General features: G+C 42.0%; 1 protein-coding gene across 3 annotated transcripts in view; it reads left to right on the top strand.

Annotated features, from left to right (window-relative positions):
* Positions 1-1,562: 1,562 nt before the first annotated feature.
* Positions 1,563-13,174, top strand: part of HEATR6 (HEAT repeat containing 6) — a 60,991-nt gene continuing 49,379 nt past the window's right edge. For all 3 annotated transcript variants that reach the window (XM_059907129.1, XM_059907130.1, XM_059907131.1), the window contains exons 1-8: positions 1,563-1,785; positions 3,907-4,014; positions 6,180-6,320; positions 6,787-6,902; positions 7,761-7,875; positions 9,349-9,450; positions 10,776-10,913; positions 12,778-13,076. In XM_059907129.1, coding sequence (XP_059763112.1) covers positions 1,567-1,785; positions 3,907-4,014; positions 6,180-6,320; positions 6,787-6,902; positions 7,761-7,875; positions 9,349-9,450; positions 10,776-10,913; positions 12,778-13,076 — 1,238 coding nt within the window. In that variant the 5' untranslated portion in view covers positions 1,563-1,566. The remainder of the gene's footprint in view (positions 1,786-3,906; positions 4,015-6,179; positions 6,321-6,786; positions 6,903-7,760; positions 7,876-9,348; positions 9,451-10,775; positions 10,914-12,777; positions 13,077-13,174) is intronic.

The following is a 13,174-nucleotide window of genomic DNA, read 5'->3' as shown; positions in this document are numbered from 1 at the left end:
CATTCATTCATTTATTTATTTATTTATGGCTGTGTTGGGTCTTCGTTTCTGTGCGAGGGCTTTCTCCAGTTGCGGCAGTGGGGGCCACTCTTCATCGCAGTGCGTGGGCCTCTCACTATCGCGGCCTCTCCCGTTGCGGAGCACAGGCTCCAGACGCGCAGGCTCAGTAATTGTGACTCACAGGCCCAGCTGCTCCGCTGCATGCGGGATCCTCCCACACCAGGGCTCGAACCCGTGTCCCCTGCATTGGCAGGCAGACTCTCAACCACTGCACCACCAGGGAAGTCCCTGGATAGCACATATTTTTGTTGATTCCCCTTTCTTTCCTGTTCATTCCTGAGTAAATCACTCACATATCAACCTCACCTGAGGCTCTGCTTTAGGAGAATTCAAACTGAAACATCAGTGACTAGAGACTTCCCTGGCCGTCCGGTGGTTAAGACTTTGCCCTTCCAATGCAGGGGGCGCAGTTCGATCCCTGGTCGGGGAACTAAGATTCCACATGCTGCACAGTGTGGCAAAAAAAAAAAAAAAAAAAAAAAATCAGTGACTAGTTCTCAGCTCCTGATCTTCTCTGAGCAAATGTTTGAATATCACAAATACACATACATATGTATACACCCATCCAAGAAGAAATAATATACAAGCATAATGAAATTTAAATTCAAAATAAAATAAGTATTTCTCCCCAAAGAATCCCAACGTTTTCAGAGAACTAGCTCTTCTAAAGCTTATCACCCATTTTCATTGCTAAACATAACTATTTTATTCACAGGATAAAATATGTACATTTGGGTGACTTCAAGGATTTCTCTAAGAGTTATGGGTGAGAATTTGCTTTATATTTGCATAACTCAAACGTCCTAGAGATGGTTTTCCCAGTCTGCCCAAATGTAAATTTCAAGCCTTCACTTCCGGTGTGACTGAAAACTGTTCACAGCTTTTTAAATGGCTATTTTCTTTTCCAGCTTCTTGCTTTTAAGGTTTCAGGAGATCTTGGGGTGTCCAATCTCAACCATGTCACCCTTAGGCAGGTTATATTTTACATGGTTCAGTTTAAACTCCCAAATTACTTCTGTGTGGTTAGTTGCTTTTAGATCTACAGGATTCACGGCCAGCTGCAAAGAATACTGGGGAACACAGTTTTTATTCAGGGTGGTTTTGTGTCTAGGGAAAAAATTAGGGGCTCCAATACGATGTAAGAAGAGAAGGATGTCGAACTAGCAGTTTCTGTCACTCCCCTCCACAGCGGCCTTCCTGCAACCCCAGACTGAATCTGAAACGCTTAGTACTAAACAGGAATGTCAGCCCTGCCCAGTAACAAACTCTCTGGGAGGACAAATAGAGTCCCCACTTTTCAGTCAGGGCTCAAGGAGAGGTGGGCGGCGAAAAAAATCTCCACATAATTTCTGATATACATTCACAGGGCACTAATCCGAGGATCGATCCTGTAGTCTCAGAACCCCTCCCACCTCGGGTTCTGGTTTGAAACAGGCATTTCCGGAACTGGCGCGCGAAAGCGGGGAATACCCCGGAAGTATTTCCCTGCGGTCCTACGTAGCAAAGATGGCGGCGGCGCAAGTTGCGGCTTGTTTGCCGAGCGGGCCGGCGCAAGAGGCGCAGCGGGAGCCACCCCTCGACCAGGGCCGTGGGTTCCGCTGCTTGTCAGCCAGGCTCTGCGCCCTGCGCCCGGATGACAGCAGCTCCAGCCGCACCGAGATCCACCTGCTCTTCGACCAGCTCATCTCCGAGAACTACAGCGAGGGCAGCGGCGTGGCCCCGGAGGTAGGCCCGCTGGCCCCGGCCCCACCCTTCAGGGACCTTACTTGGTGGCTCCCGCCCGCCTCTCTGGCCTTTTCCCGCCCCCACGTCGCCGTGCTTAGTTGCAAGCTCGTTTGCTCCTTCCGTCCGTGGCACATTTTCCGCCCTCCCTTTCTGGAAGAACCGTGCCGTGCCTGGCAAACTAGCTTCTTTCAAAACCCAGCTTGATGACTTCTGCTCAGATAGCATTGCAGGTGTCATCTCTGGTGCCACCTTCCCATCCCTCCGCTCCCCGCATTCAGAGCACTTTGTGTATAAAATTCCTTACTACCACGTACTGTACTTTACCGTACACGGTTCTAGGGATCTTAGAACGTGAGTATTATTAGGTCTGTTTTACTGCTAAACATACTGAGGCTCACAAAAAAGGTCCCATGTCATATTGCTGGCAAAAGGCAGAGCTAGAATTGGAACTAAAGTGTCTCAAAGTCCCAGCCATTTTCTGTTACTCCATGCTAGCTCCGCACTCTCTGCCGCCTCTTTAGAAGTACTTTGGCTCTGAGTAATAGTATTCACACACATCAGGCCTTGGATGCTACTGAATTCCCTGAACTCTTGACCCAGTCTTACCACTGTGTTCTGGTGCTCACAGGCACCTCAAGCTTGACAATTCTTAAAAATTAGTTCATTGTCTCCCTACACCCATTACATCCCCAATCCGTCCCATCCCGCAACACACACAAACACACAGAGCCTGCCCAGTCACACAGAGCAAAGGTGCAGACACTGGTTCTTCACCTTTCCTTCCTCCCAGATCCTATCCGATCTGGATTCTTCGGCATCTATGTCAGCAGTGTTTCTCAGTCCATCCCCTCCTCTCTATTCCCATTGCCAAAGCCTTAGGCCCTCAGGCAAGATGACTCTCCTGGATTGTTCCACTGGTCTCCTCTAACTTACTATCTCCAGCCCTTGTCCAAACCATTCTTTGCTCTCCTGCCAGAGTGACCATTTCTTCATCGGAAAAGAATCTCATTAGAAAAGTAAACTCTGATTTGGGAGGATCTCCAATACATATTGGTAACTGGGCAAAGCAAGTTACAGTATGAGACCAATATAGGGTGGGGAGGGCTTGAACATAAATGTACATTTATAGATGCAAAGAGTTCAAAACAATGTTTGGAAGCATTTACAACAAAATAGTAGTGTGCGTCACTAGGGAGGGGAGTGGCATTAAGGGAGGAGTCGGGGACTTTTGCTTTATTTATATAATTTGTGACTTTCCAGTCTTATGTCCCGTCACTCCTGCTTCTGTGCCCTGTGTGCAGTCATTTTAAAACTTGCTGTTCCTCAAGCACATCCTGGTGTTCCACACCTACTCCTGTTTCAAGCCTGCCCACTCCATTCCCCTTGCTTGCTGTGTCTTTCGGTGCCTTGTCTGTCTGGCACAGTTTTACTCATCCTTCAGATCATTCCAGATTCTGCTTACAAATCACCTCCACAAGACCTCCCTAATTACTGTGTTCCCGCAGAATTTGTACGGAATTCTTTCAGCACCTAATTCACTTTAATTATTTGTGAATAGTATTTCTGTCTCTTCCACTAGATTGTGAGCTCTTTGAGATTCAGGAATATGCTTGTTCATGTTGGGAGCCCAAAGACCTGGCACAGAGAAGGTGCTCAGAGCTTTTTAATTCAATAAACATCAATAGATGAATGAATGGTGTGATTTGCAAATAGGTAAAAAGAATTCCTAATTTTACATTAAATTTGGACAAGTGTCATTTCTGATTTTCCCAGTGACATTGCAAATTTGGTTTGCTTACTCTTTGGTATTTTTAATTTCAGTGTGTGCTTTTATATTCTGGAATCCTTTCTTTGGTTATTTAATTGTACTGTTTCTACATATGTAGAGACTCTGGAGTCTTTAGCCTGAGAAAAATCATATTGATTCTTTTCCTTTTTTAGCACTTGCTATTTTTATGCTGTCATCCTACTCTCTGCCTCATATTTCATCTTTCCCCATTTGGAGTGTGAACGTTCACTTTTATTTTCTCATTTGGCTGTGTTGGGGGCGGGTCTTCTCTTGGCTAACAGGTATAGCACCTTTTGATTGTTTGTTTTTTTTTTGTTTTTTTTTTTTGGTAGGACGTCAGTACTCTTCTTGTCCATGCTTGCCGACTGGTGCCTCTTAATCAGAATCATCTTGTCAGCAAACTGTCTCAGCTTATCCACCATTTACTTAACACACTACAGGTAATCATATAGGTAACTTTAGAATTCAGATCATGAATTTTGAGAATAAGTAAGTACCTTTGAGATACTATATCTGTGGTAAGTATGATAGGCTGGTCTTTTCAGAAGCTGTGCAAATGTGAGAAGCAAATGCCTTACTAAGAATTATATTAAAACAAATATAACTCTGACCAAAAAAAAAGATTCTGCAGGTTTGTCTGTCAGAGGTATTCCTATCCGTTCGGTTCAGGAAACCAATATCATTCAAGCCCCCAGGTCTTAGAATTTTTCAGGAAAGATAAATTTGACTAAGACATATCTATGAATAAATTGAAATATTCCCTACCCCTTTCCTACCAGTATTTTTTCCCCTCTCCCAAAGCTACCATTTTTGTCATCTACTTTTGGTCTTCATAGAACATAAGAAGTAGCTTAGGGGCAAGGGGACCTAGATAAAAAGATCCCTGTTATTTATGTGAAGGTCTGTACTATAGCTCCCCTCTCTTCAGAATCTTCTCCAACTTGCTAAATAAATCTGGTATCTTTTTTTAGGAACAGTTCAAAATTTGAGGCTGTTACTACAAGCTACCACATGAGTATGTGAATGTAGTTAGCACAAAACTTACCAGTTAGCATTATGTAATTTAAGACGCTTCTGGCTGTAAGAAACAGAAGAGCCAAGCCAGAATAGCTAAATAATTTTTTAAAAATGATCTTACATCACAAGCCCCAAGGGATGCAGCTTTAGGGGCACTTAATAATTGAGGCTTTCTGGCATCTTTCCATCCTGCCATCCTCAGTGGATGGGTTATCCTCAGCTAGCAACTCTCACACTTAAAATCCAGGCATCCCATGGAAAATAAGTAACACCCAGCAGAAGCAAAAGAACTATGTATTTTTTGTCTCTTTTATTTAAGAATGAGGAAGCTTGCCTCACAGACTCTCCAGCAGTCTCTTCCCTGATATCAGGCTGGAGAGACCTAGGTCATACGAGAACCCCTCTATAGCAGTCTGATCAGGGGAATGGTATTACCATGAATGGCTTAAACAAGGGATTTCAACCTTGCCTGCCCATTAGAATCACCTGGAGGACCTGTGCTCCCTAGGTGATTACCATATGCAGCTCAGCCCTTATGTCAGGGTTTCTTATCCTTGGCACTGTTGATATTTTGGATTGGATAAATCTGTGCTATGAGGGGTTGTCCTGTGCATTGGAAGATGTTTAACAGCATCCTGGCCTCTGCCCACTGGATGCCAGTAGCATCTCCAATTTGAACAATCAAAAATGTCTACAGACATTGCCAAGTGTTCCCTGGGGGACACACTTGCCATTGGTGGAAAAACCACTGTCTTAGCAGAATTGGGGTTTACCTTCAGGTCTCATGTGGGGAAGGTAGACACCCAAATAAGATCAGTATTCTGCCAGCAAGAAAAGAGGGATGAATATGCTGGAGGTAACCAACAGCGTCTGCTGCATGTGACTTGCTAAATGAAATAAGGCTCTTTTCAAGTTTAGAATTTTTCAAACTGATGTGGTGGCTTCTGAATGTTTGCTGTTCTCAGCGGTAACATCTTTTTAACACTGGCAGTTGGAAAGGTTCCTAGTCACCCGTGGCACCCACAGCCCTTAACCAAGTTTCTAACATTTGGTGGTGGTTTATTTCAGTTGTCCATGAATTGGTACTTGGATTAGCCTACTTTATCCCAATAAAATTATAAACTCCTTAAGGACAGGAATATGCCATCTCTTTCTGTTATATTCCCCACATCATGGCAGAGACACAGTAGCTATTTAGCAGACATTTTTAGTCACAAGGTATTTGTTGAGCGTTTACTAGGAAACATAATTGAATTAAAAGTTTTCAGCAGATTGAGTCTTACATATCTGTGTATTTACAGCTACCAGTGTCTGGTTAGTTCAAGGAAAAGTTACAAGGACTTTGCCAGGCTCTACTTTGAGTAGAGGGAGTAAAGGGGAAGAAGTAAGCAAGGCCCTGGGGCAGGGAGGGGGTCCTCTCGATCAAACTTTCACGGTTTTAAAGCTGATTTTTTTGACACAAAAAAGATGGATACATGCGCGCTCTCTTTCTCTTACACAGCTTGATTCAGGTGAGCATTCATGTCTGAAAAGGATTAAATATTTTTCTAGAAGTTAGATCACGTAATTTTTTCCCCTCTCTTGATAGGTGATTGTTGACGAACAGAACCTGGATTTCCTGTTGGCATATACTATTTCTGCTATTCAGCAGTGCAGTTCCTGGACACATATGCAGATTCTCCAAGCCTTGGCAGCCCTGGTTTACTGCAATGGCTCAAAGTGTCAAAAGGTAGTTTAAACTGCATTCTGTCTTTCCTTTGAAAGGTTGGGAGCACAGGCTCTGAACCAGCAAGCCTGTGTTCAGGTTTCTGTCCTGCTATTAATTAGATGTGTAATGTTGAGTAACCCTTCCTCAGTCACTCTGAGCCGCATTTTCTCACGTGTAAAATAGTTCCGTCTCACTTGTAAAGTGCTTGGCACTTGGTAAATATTAATCATTATTATTATTATCATGACCCTTCAGCTACGCAGCCAAGACGAAAGAGCTTCAGCAACAACCTAGGCTGGGAGTGCTGATCCTTACTGATGTGTTTTGGGCATATTTTTGCACGTCTGTCTGAAGGATTTACCTAGCAGCTAGTCTTTTGGTACCTAAATTCCCTTTAGTTAAAAAAAAGAAGAAAGAAATCTATTTAAAAAGTAATGTTTTCCTAGAAGCTTTTCTTCGGCCAACATTGGCTGTGATGTTGTTTCAGTACCTCCCAGACTTGCTTGGCAAGAGCGGACTCTTGATGAAGCTGAGTGACTTGGCTCAGTCGGACCCTGAAGTTAGGAGAGCTGCAGTGCATTGCATGGCAAACTTATGTCTCAGGTATGTGGATTCAGTCAGACTTCCCAGGTGTAATAAGATGGGGCCTCTCATGGGCCCTTTGTAGGTGGTTCAATCTGTCTGAAGCCAGAGCCAACTTAGAAAAATAACCTACTTTGCATTTCCCGTGCTCTTTGCTAATGACATCATCTTATGTTGTTTATGTTTAATTTTAACGTTGCTTGTGAAGAAAGCTTATGAAGAAGTGAAGGACTAGGGCCTTAGACTAGGACTTTATTTCTAAAATATGGTAAAAGTGATATATGTGCAATATGTTGAGGTTTTGTTTTCTGTTGGTATAAATTCTAACCATATTAAGTCTTCTAGAAGGATATATTCATCTTAATTTAAGCTTTGGTGAGATATATCTGTCAAGGCCAATTTCTTTGAAGAGAACAGAACCAATCCCAGCTGCCCAATTCTAAATTCATGCAATAGAAAATGAGTGGCACAAGCTTGAACTGATGTGTAATATCTTGTCTCTACATTGCAGTGTTGTCCAGTGGCTAGGAAGGCAGGTTCAGCTGTGTGATTCTAGCTTGACAACCTGTCTGCATTATTTCCCTCTAAGAACTGAAAAGCAGAATAAAAAAGATTTCGCTTTCTGTGTACTTGTTTCACTACAGACTTCTGTAACTTTTCCCTGTGGAAACCATTCTTCTTCCTATTCGTTCCCGCCTCGTGCCTGTCCACAGGAGTAGTTAATTAACCAGAGTGCACAATCTTTTATGATACAGTTTCATTCAAGGGTATATTCCAACTCCATTAGTCGGTATTGCTGGTACTTTTAATTCTTATTCTTTTGCAAGCCCCATTTCAAAGGTGACTGAGTTGAAGTTGCTTTTTCTGTGTGTTTTTTAGTGTGCCAGGACAGCCGTACTTGGAGGAGCCCTACCAAAATATCTGCTTCCAAGCTTTCTTGACCACTTTACAGTCTCCAAAATCATCTGATATGGATGATATCACGTTTTGCATGGTAGGTGAGACTACCACTAATCCTGTGACTGTTACAGATGTGTTTAGAAGCAGCAGTAGAACAAAAGCTGCTATTAAAGAGTTTAATTTTGTTGCTGTATTAGTTTTGTCTAGAGATATAGGCATAAGGGGATGTTTATAATTTAAAAAGGCTGAACCCATATCTTTCAGGTTTAAATTACAAGAAATTATTTTTGTTTGTTTTGTTTTGCCATTTTTCTTTGTTTGTTTTGCAATTCTAGGTTCTTAAACTATTTTTACCCTCCTGACTATAAAAGCGGAAATAAAAAATTTCTGACTAGTGACTGTCTTTGAGATGGAAGGGAAAGGAGTGGATTTCAACAATAGCTGCACTATTTTATTTCTTTTTTTAAAAACCTGATGCAAATATGACAGTTTATTAACATGATTTAAACTCAAAGTGACACATTTCAAAAATTACAAATCAAAGATGGCGAAAGTTTCTTATAGTCCCCAGCTTAGATAGAACCACTGGGAACAATTTGTTCTACGTGCCCCCAGATTTTTTTGTATATAAATGAGCATATTTATAATTTTTAAATGGGATCATATTTAATATGCTGTTTTGCAGCTCTCTCTCCTTTTTAAACTTAATATATCTTGGACATCTTTTCAATACCTGTTGATGTACTTCATGCTTTCTAACTGCTGTAGCTGGGAGACCTTGGCAATTTACTTAACTTCTCGAGCCTAGCCTACATGTTCCTCATCTCTGAAATGGGAGAAATGTTATAACTACCTTGTAGAGGTCTTATGAGGTGTATATGAACTGTTGATAAAAGCACTTAAATATGCTTGGAAAAGTGCTTGCTGTTATTGTTAAGTTTCATATGTAGCAGAGGGTTAGCTTCTTAAATAATTATCATAATTGATGGAAAATTAAAGTTTTTTTCAGTGATTCTACTATTTCAAACAAGGCTGCAGTTCACATCCTTTCCACGTAGGGAGTATTTCTTAAGGACAGAATCCTAGAAATGACATTACTGGCCAAAAAGTTAATCTTGATCCGAATTGCCCTCTAGAAACCTGTCCCCACATACATTCCTTTGCTTTTAAGAGCTGCTGTGAAAAGAGCTGCTTTGGTTACCACATGATAGAGATTTCCTGTTTCCAATCTCTGCTGCTGCATTTTTATTCCTATCGTACTCTTCCCACTAAACATCTCTTCTTTTTTTTTTCTTGCTCATGATTAGTACCTGCGGGTTTATAAACGTACCAAAAGACCACTCTTACTCAATAGAAGCGCTCCATTCTTCTAGAAAATAATTAGTAGTAGCTCTTCAGCTTTCTTCTCTGGATCCTCATCTCTGCTCTTTTTTTTCCCCTCCCCTGTCTAAAGTCTTTTTCATCATCTAAAGGCTTTTCTTTCTTCATCCTACGTGGTGCTAGAAAGTTGGTCCCTGGACAACCAAATTTCATTTGCCTTTTAACGTGGTCTCCTTTTTCCCTCTAGTTGTTACAAAATGCATTAAAAGGTATACAGTCTCTTCTAAATGGTGGGAAGATGAAACTGACACAGACTGATGAACTTGGAGCTCTTCTGGCTGTGCTAAAGGTAAGGCATTGCCTGCTTAAACCCCAGGTCCTCATGTGGGTAGTGTCTTTCCTGTTTACACCCCAGACATAAGGACCAGTTTACATCATTACTCCAAGGCTAGCTTTAGGGTATTATATTTTAAGAGAGAAGAATAAAATGTTCATATTTAAATATATTTAAAATTAAGAACTGGGACTTCCCTGGTGGCACAGGGGTTAAGAATCCGCCTGCCAACACAGGGGACACGGGTTCAAGCCCTGGTCCACGAAGATTCCAGATGCCGCGGAGCAACTAAGCCCGTGCGCCACAGCTACTGAGCCTGCGCTCTGGAGCCCGCAAGCCACAACTACTGAGCCTGCGCTCTGGAGCCCGCAAGCCACAACTACTGGAGCCCGCACCCCTGGAGCCCGTGCTCCGCAACAGGAGAAGCCACCGCAGTGAGAAGCCCATGCACCGCAACAAAGAGTAGCCCCGGCTCACCGCAACTAGAGAAAAGCCCGTGTGCAGCAACGAAGACCCAATGCAGCCAAAAATAAATTAATTAATTAAAAGTAAATAAAATAAAATTAAGAACTGTAAAGACTAAATCTTTAGTAAATTTATCAAAATTCTAAAATTTTATTGGGAATAGGTTATGAGGTATGATCTGTAGATGATTTAATTTTAGAATATCTTGAATCTGTTTGGACTTGAAAGAGGAACCAGTGCTTCTCCTTGGCTTTAGCTCCCATGTAGTAGGCAGGCCAATCAAGACGTGAAGCATTAGGCTGCCATCCTTTGGCTTCTGAGCCTGCCAGTCAGTGGGAGAGTCAGATCCACCTCTCTGGGGATCCAGCTGTCTTCAGTTCAGCCAAGAAATAGTGAGAAACTTTGTGGTGGCCTTAGATCAAAGCCATGTATGATAACTTAGCTTTATCATGACTAAAACTTTAGTTCTTTTCCTGTACCATCTCCCCTCCTCCCTAATAGATAACAGAGAGCTAGATTTGGACATGGATATGCTAAATAAAAATTATAGATTGGTTAAAAAAAGTATAGATAAAATATTGGACAAGAGTGATTGGATAAATTTTTTAAATTAGTAAATAAAAGTAGTAAGTAAATAAACTAGAATCTAAAATTTAACCGGATCTGGCCAAACCAGATCCCTCTGGTCTAGATGAAATTAAACTCTCCTTTAAGCTCTAAACCTTCAGGGTATCTATTTTCTGTCCCATTTCAGTTTCCTTAATAAAGCTTTTAAACATTAATCTGTTCATCTGTGTGATTCAGAACATGGTGAATAATTCTGTTTTATGATTCGTTGTATGTGTGTTTGTGTGTTCCTTAATCATCATTATTAGAAAACCATGTTCCATGGACTCCCTGGACTAAACATAGAGATGCCCACGGTGTTGTACCCCACTCCACTTCCTCAGTATGATGGACGACCACCCATCAAACCGCAGCAGACAGAATCCAGCACTTCTCGACCAGCTGTGGTACATTTACGTATATTTAGACTTAAGTTGTGGATTGTTTTTAATTGGCTTGCTATGTGTGTTTTCTATGATTTGCATCACTGCTGTGCCAAAGACTCACCTTGAATTTGATTTCAACTTAGGGTTTTTAGCATAGTAAATTTAAATTCATCAGACTGCTAAAACTACCAGTTAGAGCATCTTACACTTCTAAGCGGGCTAGGCAATGTAACAGCTATAAAAATGGGCATTCGCTTTATACCCATAGCCAAGCATCCGCATCCCTCAAATGCTCAACACCACAGGTCAACAGACTTTTTCTCCAAGAGACTAGCTGGTAAATATTATAGGTCTCTGTTGCCACTGCCAAATTTCCCAGTCTTTCCAGATAGCTGCCATCTCCCTTCTGTTTCTGTTGGAGAACCTAAAGCATACAGATGTACGGCTGAGGTATTACACCTAGAAATGTAATACCTGATTAAAATGCTTATAATTAGAAATTCTTTCACTCATTCACTTAGTCAGCATTTACTGAGCATCTGTTATATCCCAGACATTGTGCTAAGCATTAGGATCATAGATTGTGGTTTTAGGAATTTGGGAGAGAAAGCGAAGGTGGATAAATAAACAACTACAGTGCAGTATTATGGTTTCTTTCAACAGAATATTCACGGGGGTATTCTAGGAGCACATTCAGGGCAACGAATAGAGGAGTAAGGGGGTGCTTCTTAAAAGATATAGTGGCTAACCTGAGCCTCAAGAATGAGTAATAGTACAGAGAAGGAAGGAGAATGTTTTATTCAGAGGGAACAACAGGTACACAGACTTAGGGAATGCGAGTTGAACAATGGGCTAGAGTGTCAGGTGTGTGGAGGGGAAGGTGGGACAAGTATGTAGCAGAGGCCAAATCATAAGGGTCATACACAGTGTGCTAAGGAGTTTGGGTTTTTATCTTATAGGTGGTGGAAATGAAGCATCTGATACAAGGGAGTGATATCAGATGGGCATTTCAGAGAAGTCACTGTGGTAGCAAGTAAAAGGGTGTGAGTCTGGAGCCACATTAATAACTCAAGGTAGAAGTCATGAGGACCTTCTCTCCTAAAGGTTAGGGACCTTGAGAATGCAGAGGAGAGCACAGATTCCAAAGATCTTTGGATGTCCGAAAGAAGGAAGTAGGAGAAAAGAAAGAAACTGGTTTTTACTTTTAAGTTTTTTGTTTTTTGTTTTTTGTTTTTTGGCTGCGCTGCACAGCATGCGGGATCTTAGTTCCCCGATCAGGGATCGAACCCGTGCCCCCTGCAGTGGAAGTGTGGAGTCTTAACCACTGGACCACCAGGGAAGTCCCAGGCTTTTACTTTATATCTACAAAGCCCCAGTGCTCTAAAACCTGGATTGTATGTAAAGGAGTAACATCCCTCCTGTGCATCTAGAGTGGTGCTAGCTGCGTATCCTGTTTGGGAGACCTGAGAAAATAATCACTCAAGTCATTTTCTGTAGACCTTGATCTCTTGCAGAACCTTTGTTGAGAAGGCTGAATGCTTTCACAACCGTGCAAGGAAGGTGGCATTAGTCCGTACTTAAACAGATGAGGAAAGGCAAGCTCAGCGAGGCTAAATGATTTGCCCAGGATCACAGATGTAGAATTTATTAAACCCAGGTCACAAGTTTTGCTCTGTCCCATGTATCTCCTACTTTGTTTCTTATGGTCCAGTAAGGTGTACATAAACACTTAGCATAGTGCCTGACGCATGGAGTATTAAGTGCCGCTTTTTTCTCTTCTCCTCTTCTTTATCCATACTACGTGTTGGGGACATACTTAGTAATTATCAAATGAGAAGTTACCAATAGCTATCATATATATGTTTTCATTTGCTCCTAAAATCAGAATAAAAGGAAAAAATCAAAAGTAAAAGTGAAGAAAATCCAGCAAGGAGAGGAGGAGGAGGAAGAATCCAGTGGTGAAAGAGAAGTAGCCCCAGTCACTGGCTCAGGCAGACTGAACCCGCATAAAGGGGACACTCAGTGCCCCTCCTCCCTGGGTGTTCCGAGTTTGCCATTAGCTGGAAGTGGAGCTGCAGGAAAAGACCAAGTCTCCTCATCCTTCAGTTCTTCCATTTGGAAGAGAGTCAGCAGTAGTGAGTCAGACTATTCTGACGCTGAAGGAGGCATGCAGAGTCAAGTGAGGTAGTAGTATTTTGTTATATTTTTATGCCTTACGTTCCGAGTTGTGTGTATAAGTTTCTAACCTTGCTTAAAAGTCTTGACTGCCGCATGTGATTTAA

The sequence above is a fragment of the Balaenoptera ricei genome, chromosome 20 (assembly GCF_028023285.1).
Source record: "Balaenoptera ricei isolate mBalRic1 chromosome 20, mBalRic1.hap2, whole genome shotgun sequence".
In the NCBI taxonomy this organism is placed as follows: domain Eukaryota; kingdom Metazoa; phylum Chordata; class Mammalia; order Artiodactyla; family Balaenopteridae; genus Balaenoptera; species Balaenoptera ricei.
This window is presented reverse-complemented; position numbering and strand designations above follow the sequence as displayed.